This window comes from Penaeus chinensis, chromosome 43 (genome assembly GCF_019202785.1).
Source record: "Penaeus chinensis breed Huanghai No. 1 chromosome 43, ASM1920278v2, whole genome shotgun sequence".
In the NCBI taxonomy this organism is placed as follows: domain Eukaryota; kingdom Metazoa; phylum Arthropoda; class Malacostraca; order Decapoda; family Penaeidae; genus Penaeus; species Penaeus chinensis.
In genome coordinates, this window is record NC_061861.1 from 3,211,075 (window position 1) to 3,221,074 (window position 10,000).

General features: G+C 37.6%; 1 protein-coding gene across 4 annotated transcripts in view; it reads right to left on the reverse strand.

Annotated features, from left to right (window-relative positions):
* Positions 1-4,454: 4,454 nt before the first annotated feature.
* LOC125048416 (cubilin-like) overlaps positions 4,455-10,000 on the reverse strand; it is a 7,946-nt gene continuing 2,400 nt past the window's right edge. For all 4 annotated transcript variants that reach the window (XM_047647102.1, XM_047647103.1, XM_047647104.1 and 1 more), the window contains 9 exons: positions 9,640-9,754; positions 9,123-9,262; positions 8,397-8,435; positions 7,462-7,675; positions 7,094-7,220; positions 6,670-6,700; positions 6,240-6,456; positions 5,635-5,762; positions 4,455-5,127 (listed from right to left, as the gene is read on the reverse strand). In XM_047647102.1, coding sequence (XP_047503058.1) covers positions 5,636-5,762; positions 6,240-6,456; positions 6,670-6,700; positions 7,094-7,220; positions 7,462-7,675; positions 8,397-8,435; positions 9,123-9,262; positions 9,640-9,754 — 1,010 coding nt within the window. In that variant the 3' untranslated portion in view covers positions 4,455-5,127; position 5,635. The remainder of the gene's footprint in view (positions 5,128-5,634; positions 5,763-6,239; positions 6,457-6,669; positions 6,701-7,093; positions 7,221-7,461; positions 7,676-8,396; positions 8,436-9,122; positions 9,263-9,639; positions 9,755-10,000) is intronic.

Here is a 10,000-nt window from a genome sequence, read left to right on the forward strand (position 1 = left end):
TTTCTATAAGCAAGAAACCCATAGGCTTAGTCAAGGAGTTTATGATATGCACGGCCAAAAAAAAATCACATTATTGGTATCTTATTATCACTATCATTATTATTATTATTTTGTTACCACTATTATTATCATTATTATTATCATCATTAACATTGATATTACTTTTACTATTATTATCATTATTATTATTATTATCATTATTATTATTATTAGTAGTAGTATCATTATTGTTATTATTATTGCTATTATCATTATCATTGCTGTTACTATTATTATTAATATTACTATTATCATTATTATCATTATCATTATAATTTTTATTATTACTAGTGTTATTTTTATCATTATTAATATTGCTATTATTTTTTATCATGATTATCAGTAACATTATCATGATTATTGTTTCTATTATTATTAGTTAATAAAATTTTTAATCTTTATCGTTATTTTCATTATCATCATCTTTATTATCATTTTTATCATTATTACAGCAACCACTACTACTACTATATTATTTTTATTATTGTTATTATTGTAGTGCGCGGCTGCACGCTCGCCGACTCTAAGGCCGATCTCGCGAGGAATGACAGCACCCGCGGGCGCCAAGTGGCTGAGACCGGGTCTTCACCATGCCACATGCCTGCCTCTTCTACCACGAAGCTACGCGGTAGCTTCACCGAAGAGTCCTGCACCCCGATTGTGGCCTTGAGGCAGTTGTGGGCATGCATATACCGCACGCCGACCCAACCAATTCCTCGGCTTCCAGCGCGTGCTGCACCAGGCCTGTCTTGGACACTAGGGTAGTTGCCGTGATCCCGTTGGTCCTGGACCCCGCCGATGACCCGAGGAGGAATAAACAATGTGAGGAACCCTTTGATCTGGACGAGATGTCTACTTCGGCTAACGAAGCGGGCGCACTCTCTGTGCACCCGCATGAGGCTGCCGCCTCGCCCGCCTTGCCTCTCGGCTTGAGTGTGCCATCACTTCGCAGTTTTCCCCATGAAGAAGCCTGGGCTATCCGTTCCACAATCGGGCGTGCTAGGTACTGCACGCCCGCATGAAGGATGGCCTTCCACGCCTTGCATCCTCGCCCTCGCAGCTGGACCGTGCTATAAAATCATCCGCTTTTTCAAGGAAAGCATCATTTCCCTTATATTTCTCATTTTCTATTATTCTCTCTCTTCGGCGACGTTCCCAAAGTGTCATAGCACTCTCTTTTTTCATGGTTGTTTGGGTCTTTTGGACTGTCGAACTATCGGGTACCCCGACTTTTGCCCTGTACGATGGTTCTGCTCTTAGTGTCATTAGACCTGTGCTCTCTTGGATTTACCTCGCTTCGTGCCAGGATCACTGAATTCGTGTCTGCTTATTTATGGTTGTGTGTACGAGACACCTGACGTGCGTTCACTTGAGCCTTTCCGCACGGTGCGCCTTGCACAGGCCCAAAACGGTCAGAGTGAACGGTTTCGCCACGCGGAACGCCTCTCAGCTGATTACTGTAAACAAACATGCCAACATGGCCGACGCTGCTAGGCGTGTTGCGGGAGTTGCTGTCCTTTTAGATGAATTAGATGATCCCATTTTAGACGCAGCTTTAATAGTTGCTTTAGAAAAGGTTCTAGGAGGAGCAGAGGAAGCTGCACAGAGACGACACAGGGACCGGAATCCAGTCAGAGTTGGTGCTTACGCAGAGAACATTGTGCCCCTATACAGCGAGGAGGAATTCAAGTCTCCCTTTAGAATAGTCATTACAGCTTCCTGTGTACTACATCATTTTATTTTACTTAAGGAAAAAAATGATATTCAAGCAGAGCTACAAGTCATTGTTTTGTAACCTGAGATGAATTGGCAAATCTTGCATAATATCAAATATTACTTGTATAATATCATACATTACTTGTATCTAAATTTCTTGCGTCAAATCGTTTGTATTTTTTGCAAGTATCGCTGCCTTATATTTGTCTCTTTTTTTGTACATTTCATTTTCTTTTGAATATGATACTTATTTTCATAGCTCATAAAATATTTGAAAATATATACTGTACCTTTATAAGTACCTGTGATAGAACACTTAAGTATTTCTTTCCTTTTCATGCTGCTTGATTTTTATTTTTATTTTGTATATATAACATATCTTTCATCATTGTATTGCATTGCTGCGTGTATATTTACATATGTATTTGTTCTGAAAGTTTTAAAAACTCAAGGATTGTAAATTGTAAGACATATTTACCATAATCATGTCTAATAAAATATTTTTTGTTTCACCGCTTTTTTTTTTTACTTCATGTTCTATTTGGGGGTAAATTAAATTAAATGTATTTACAAAAAATAATAAACGTATTTATTTAAAATATTTGAAACTTCTGTTTACACTATATCACAATCTGAACTTGTCCTCATGTTTAAGCACCTGAGCATGTAGTGTACTTCCAAAAGCTAAAGGAAAATAATTTGTTATAACTGCCATTACAGAATTAACAAATAAACATTTCCATTTCAAGGAATGAAATGATAAACCTTAAAGACTACAGTACGAAAAAAATATATTTCCTGACATTTACAGAACTGAGCTAGAGCAATAATAACTTAAATGCAACTTGCTGCAAGTACTGGTCATGCTGGTTACTTAAAGATGGCATAAGCCTTTCTAACACAACATTTCTCTCGACAACAAGATCAGCTAATTAGTCTAGTGCTGAGATGACATGTTCTCTCCTCTGTCACGTCTCTTGTTCCTCTGAACGCCTCTGTTTATGAGATCTTGGTGGTGGAAGGGATGATGCTGATGGAGCTGGAGAGAGAGTTCTTGAACTGGTAGACTGTGATTGTGATGATGATGGCACTGGAAGTTCCACAACTTCAGATGGTCCAGCACTAGTCGAAGGTTGCCTGGTGATGAAAGTTTCATTAATATTGTAAGCACAATGTAATTTTTTATTTCAATTTACTTTTAGTCTCTCATATAATATATACTACTAATTAATTAATCATTACATCTCTTTCTGAAATATCTCGTAAAATTCCTTACCTATCATTAATGACGACTCTTTTGCAACTGGTATTACACTAGGATCACATCCAAGAACTTCATCCATTGCTTCAAAGAATGGCCATTGTGTGTCACTGCCTCGTCCACTTAACTTTGCATTACCCTCGCTGTGATACACTGGTATCATCTCTATCTATTTTCGTGACTGAATTACCTGTAGAACTCACAAGTGAGTGATACTTGCTCGTTAAATAAACCATTGTAGAGCTTTTTAAAGTAAATGGTATTTACTACCTCTAAGTTCTGGTTCTGACCAAGACTAATTGCTCAAAACTTTCTCGGACTCGGGTCTCCTAAAAAGCACATTCCTGGTTACTCTGGTATCTCGAAACTACTGAAAGGCTGTAAAAAGGCTAGATGACGCGGAGTATATTAAACGGATATCTAGAACAGACCTGGGTTCCCGATTCCAGCAGGTGGAGGCTCAAACCGAAGGGAAGAATAATATTTCACGTCCACGCAGGCGCTCAGCCTACGCTATCTCCCGCTTCACATTTACATACTTACACATCCAACATTTAACACACACATTCTGTATTTTCCTTCCACTCTTCTCTTATACAAGATTCACACCCCCATACACACGTTTCCCGAACCTACTAATCGGGTGGTGGCAGCGTGCCGTGGGCCTGGAACCTTCCCTTTGTTCACTGCAGACGATTTTTTACCTGAACAAAAAAACGCTTGAGCCCCAACCCAACCAGTCACATTGAAGTCTACAACCATTTTTATTATCATTATCATTATTATCATTATTATTATCATTGTTATCATTGTTATCCTTATTATCATCATCATTGTTATTATTGTTATCATTATTATTATCATTATCATTATTATCATTGTTATCCATTATCATCACTATTATTATTAGTATTAGTATCATTATTATTAGTATTATCATCACCATTGTTATTATCATATTATCATCATCAATATCATTATTATTAATATTATAGTTTCAATCATTCTCGCCCTTACCATTATTATTAATATTATTATTATTATTAGTAGTAGTAGTAGTAGTATTATTGTTATTATTATTACTATCATTATTATTGCTATTATTATTACTATTATTATTATTGCTATTATTATTACTAATATTATTATTGCCATTATCATTATCAGGATAATTAAAATAATAATACTTATAATAATAATAATAACAATAATAATAAAAATAATAATAATAATAATAATGATAATAATCGTAATGATAAAAACATCAACATCAACAACAATAATAGTAATAATAGTGATATTAATGATAATACCCATGCAAATATGTAAATAGGGTTATATCAGGATGTCCATAAGCGAGTGTCTGAGTACATACACAGTTGTTTCTGTATATGCCTGTATGATTATAGATTTATGTGTATGGCGCACAAAACAACAATTTAATATGCCGATAAAAACTTTATTCAGTACCATATATGGCAAATGTACATCAAGGTCATATGCCATAGTACAAGATTCATACATAGATGTAATTGTCAGTAAAATAACACATAATCTCACTTTGGAAATATTAATGCAATGGTTCTGTGTGGCGGTGATGCGTACACAAGAAAACCGACCACACATGGGCTTATTTACTCTAAGATGGCTTCAACCTATTTACTGCGTAATGATCAGAAAGCAGGAAAATTGAGTATCAAGGAAAATACTCGTTCGGTAATAAGGTAAAGATACAGTGGAAAGTTGCAGTGTAAAGGTATAATGAAGTAATTAATCAATATTAAGGCGAAGACAGAATGGGAAAGTTACGTGGATGATATATCAAGGAAAGTGTGATACCAAGAAAATGTAAAAGTGTAATATCAAGAAAATGTTCCTTCAAAGTTAACGTAAGAATACAGAGAAAAGTTATGTGGTTTCCTCTATGATTTATCAAGAACCGGGTATCCTGAATGAGTGAATTTCTTAATATACCGATCCAAGTCATTTACAGATTCCTAGTATCTTATTTTCCCGATTTTGGAAGCATTTCGTGAAGAATTTGAAAGAATTGTTTGTGGTTCGGTCTTCGGCCATTATCGGGTAAGGGAGTTCAACTGTCAGTCCGAGGTCTGAAAAAACATATATATTTATTTCTCCTTCATTTCATTTCAACAGTTTCATTAGGTATGAGTGCTCACGCGCGTGCATGTGTTTGTTTATGTGTGTATTTTCATGTATATATTTTTATTCTCTCTGTCTCTCTCTCTCTCTCTCTTTTTAATAGTATTGTGCATGCGTGAACCGCCCTACTAAGATCATGTGTTTTGAATACAAGAATAGAAACTCATGATTCGTATATTTCAAATAATTTGTATGGAAACTAAATAATCTCAAGACACTGCACATTGGCACATAAAAAGAAACCTGAAAGAAGCTTCAAAATCCTTCAAAGCTAAACCAAAAGGACCATATTCTTCGGGCGGCCGAGACAAAATTCGTGTCCGAATAAGAGTTCTGACTACCCAATACTACAAACTCACCCGTGAATGAAGCTTCGAACCCCTTTAAACCTACCAACAAGGGACCGTATTACCCGTACGCTTGAAATAGCATTCGAGGTTTCGACCAAAACTCACCTTATATTACCGTGAAGCAGATCGAGAATCCCGAATAGACATCAGACTTGTCCGAAGAGAATAGGATCGTCACTTCATTTGTTGAAGAGGCCGTGAAGCTGGGTGCGATATTTCCACAGTATTTTGTCCTGTTCGTAGTGGAAATGTGCTTAGATTGATAACCAGAAGGAAATGGGCGAGAGGACGAGGATACTGTCAGGTGGTACCATTCATCAATACGTATATTATTAATTTCAATATATATATATATATATATATATATATATATATATAACGTATATATATACGTATATATATTATCAACTGTATCATTGTATTTCATTAGAGATAGTATTATATTTCATTAAATGAATCATATTTCATTACGCATATCATTATATTTTATTACATTCCTTATGTTTCGTTAAATATATTATTACAATTCTATACATACATTGCTATATTTCAACACAAATTTTATTGTCTACGTCCATCATTGTCTTCAATATATTTCTATTCATATATTCCATTACAACTAAATGATAATACTGAGAAAAAGAATGATAAAAATAATAGATAAATAAACAAACACATCAAACAAATCCTGATTCTTTCCCGCATCTTACGTGGACGGAGCCGACGTGTCGTAGATCTGGAAGAAGTCGAACGAGCACGTCGGCGGAGCTGGTTCCAAAGCGAACGCTAAATATTGAAATCTAATGGTCGACCCAGCAGGAGCGCTGATGGTGAGGGAGCAGCTCACGAAGGTCGGGTAATTGCCTGGGTACCCGGGGGAGTTGATCAGACCGCCGGTGCTCGAGGTGATGGCGGTGTCGCTGCACACTGCGACGGAGAGGGAGAGGGTGGTGGTACGGAAGGGTCAGAGCGAGAGGGAAGAGTATTTGCAGCATTGAGTTCAAATGCGTGCATGTAGATGTAATCGCGCGTATGTATGGGTGTACACAAACATATATAAAATATACGCACACACACACACACATGCACATAAACACAGACACACACACAAGAAGAGTGGGCTAAATCAGCTTCACTAACCCGTATAAGTCGGTCCCTGAGTACAGTCGAACTGCAAAAAGAAAGGAGAATGGTAAACCAAAGAACGAAAACGAGAAAGAAAAAATACGGGGAAGTGAGAGAGAGAGAGAGAGGGGGGGGGGCGAGGGAGGGAGAGGGGGAATAGAAAATGAAAGTACGGAAGGAAAAGCGAGAGAGAATGAGTTAAACCCTGAAACAGTGTATACAGAATTGGTAAAAAAAACTAATGATCAACAAAATACTATATAAACAGAAATAAACTACACATATTCAGCTCAGCCTTCCAGTAACACAAACTACAAATGACCAAAGTTTAGGGACTTCACCCCCATAAACATAAACCAAATCGAATCACGCGTATTTCTAAGTATATTGAATAGATAAAAAGAAAAAAACGCTCACGAAGAGCCTATCCTATACTCACGCAGCTGGTCGAGAGATAAGCCTGGAAGCCTCTGTTCACTTGGCTGAAATCCGAGAAGAAACTGAAGTCGACAGTGTTAGCGTCTGAAGTGAAGCCAGCTGGGGTAGCGCTCCCGCAGTACGAGTTGCTGTTGGCGTTGGCATTATCCAGAGCGAAAAATACAAGGAGAAATGTGGATGGTTAGTGCTTGCTTAAAATGTAGGTCTGTCGACTGTGGAGTGCTATGTGTATTTATTGGTTTGTTTAACTGTCTATTTGTCTCATTGATTGTCAAGATATTTCTCTCTCTCTCTCTCTCACACACAGGGGAAAAAAAAAAAATCACAAACAATCCATTCCCCACCTTTTTAAAATCCAATATACCTCACCTGGTTACGCCATCGGTGACATTCACGTAATCATAAGGACACCTTTCCAGCTCCACCTGACAGTACTCCACGATAATTCTGCAGTAACTCGGAGCCACGACACTAAGGGAGCATGACGCGTCGTTGTCGTAGGGGTAAGGGTAACCAGGGCTGTGGACTTGAACGCAGCTGTCCTCAGCAAGGGAGAAGGTTCCTGTCGGCTCGCACACCGATACTGGAATATGTGAAGAGAATGAATGAGAGATAAATAGGTAAGACGGATAAGTAAATTGAGGATGATGGTTATGGTGATGATATGATAATCACGATGATGGTGATGGTGATGTTGATAATGATAATGATAATACTGTTAAAACAATGATGATAAAAATGATAACGATAACGATAGTATTAAACAGATGAAACAGAAACGGTGTGACGTTATATTAGAGTGAAAGGTGTCCCTCATAAACAGCTTTGTATGGGATTCTTGATATTGACCACACACACACACGTATACACACATACACAAACACACACACACACAGACACACACACACACACACACACACACACACACACACACACACACACACACACACACACAAACATACACAGTCCTTCACATGACCATACATAGTGATGCATCAACACAGATACACAAAACTAATGATGGTAATGAAAAAAAAGGAAACTTCTTTTAATGTCCAATCATCAACCCTATAGACTGTTCACATCACACCAATCTATACCATTCCATAGATCGAGAGGCTAGAAACAGAGCTGACTTATAGAGCATCCTGAAGTTCTAGAAACAGAGCTGACTAATAAAGCATCCTGAAGGCGTTGGTTAGAAACTTATTTTGAGAAACCAAAACGTAAAATGGTAAGACAAATGTGCTCGATTATAAAGATAAATATGTTTGATACAAAAGATAAAAGCGCTTGATACTAACCTCTGTTCTGGGAGCAATTGCAACGCGGAACCGGCCAATCTGTTGATAGCGAGAGTGGTATTACATTTTTTTTTTTTTCAGTAGGAAATATTCTTATACAAACATAGGTACTGAACGATAACTTCTAAGATGACTTTTATTTCTGTAATCACATCTAAGAGCTACTTTTTCTGTCTATGAAGTATTTATTTTTTCCTTCATTGTTTCATTACTTTGAAGCGAATAACGTTACTCTGATTTTGCACATATCATTATAGAATTTAATAGTTTTTTCTCATTTACATTTTCTTTTTTTATTATCTTGTTTTCTTTTATTTTCTCTTTCTTTCATTTTCTTTCACTATTTTCTAATATTCGTTTTTATTTTGTTTTCATTGTCCTCCCCTTTTTTCTGGTTTCCTTCCCGTTTTCCTTTTCTAATTTTTCATTCTCCTTCCTTTTTTATTTCCCTTTTTTTTCCTTTCCCTTTGTTTTAATTTTTTAATTTTTTTTTCTTAATCTCCCTTTTACATTTTTCCATTTTCTTTTTTTTTCTTTTTTAATTTTGTTTTTTCTTATCTCACCTGGCTGGCAGCAGAAGCACATCCTCCCATTTTCCTTTGTTTTAATTTTATTTATCTATTTTTCTATATCCTTTTTCTTTTCTTTTTTTTTTTTTTCCTTAATCTCCCTTTTCCATTTTGCATTTTAATTTTTCCTATTTTTTTTCCCCTTTTTTTCACTCACCTGGCAGGCAGCAGAAGCACATCCTCCCTCCACACAGCCTGCGCCTCGTCCTGCCGCTCGGACACAGGGACTTCCTCGGGACGCAGTAACCTTTCCTCCTGCGACACCTCGACCTCCTTCTGCAGGGCGGAGCGCAACACCTGGAGAGAAAGAGAAAAGGAGAGGAGGAAAGAGACAGAGAGACAGAGGGGGGGGGGGGGGGAGAGAGAGTTACAGAGAGAGACAGAAAGACAAAGAGAGAGAGAGTGGGAAACATAGAGGGAGGGAGGGAGTAGAGAGATACAGAGAGAGAGAGATAGAGAGAATGAAGAAATGTATTATTGCTTTTTGCGAAAGAGTTGCTAAAAATATAAAAAATAAAATAAAAAGTTCAATAATGATAATAGTAATAACGAATAGTAATAACGAATCCTACCCCCCCTAGCCCCCCCCCTCCATAATAAGCTAATCAAATAGAAACCTCTCATTTATTTAGCACATTTCGCCAGTAAACAACTCCCCCATTCAGTACCATTACCATTGGTTAGTGGTCGGGCAGAAGTTCACCAGTCGCCGCTTGTCCGTACAGGTGGCCGGGTCTGCCAACCATTGACCCCGGTACCAGGTAAGGCATTTCCGGTCACTGCAAGGGTCTGGGGGGAGAGCGAAGCCGGTTTGGAGAGGTGGTGTATTTTCAAGTGTTCCTGATGTTTGTCATTTTCATTTGTTCTTATTTCTTAGTTTTGATAAGGGGAGTGTTTGAGTTAGAGAGTAGCAGAGGGAGAGGGAGAGTGGCAGTGGGTGGGAGAGATGGAGAGAGAGGGAGAGGGAGGAGATAGAGAGAGAGAGAGAGAAGGGGAGGAACAGAGAGAGAGTCTCTCTCTCTCTGTTCCTCCCCT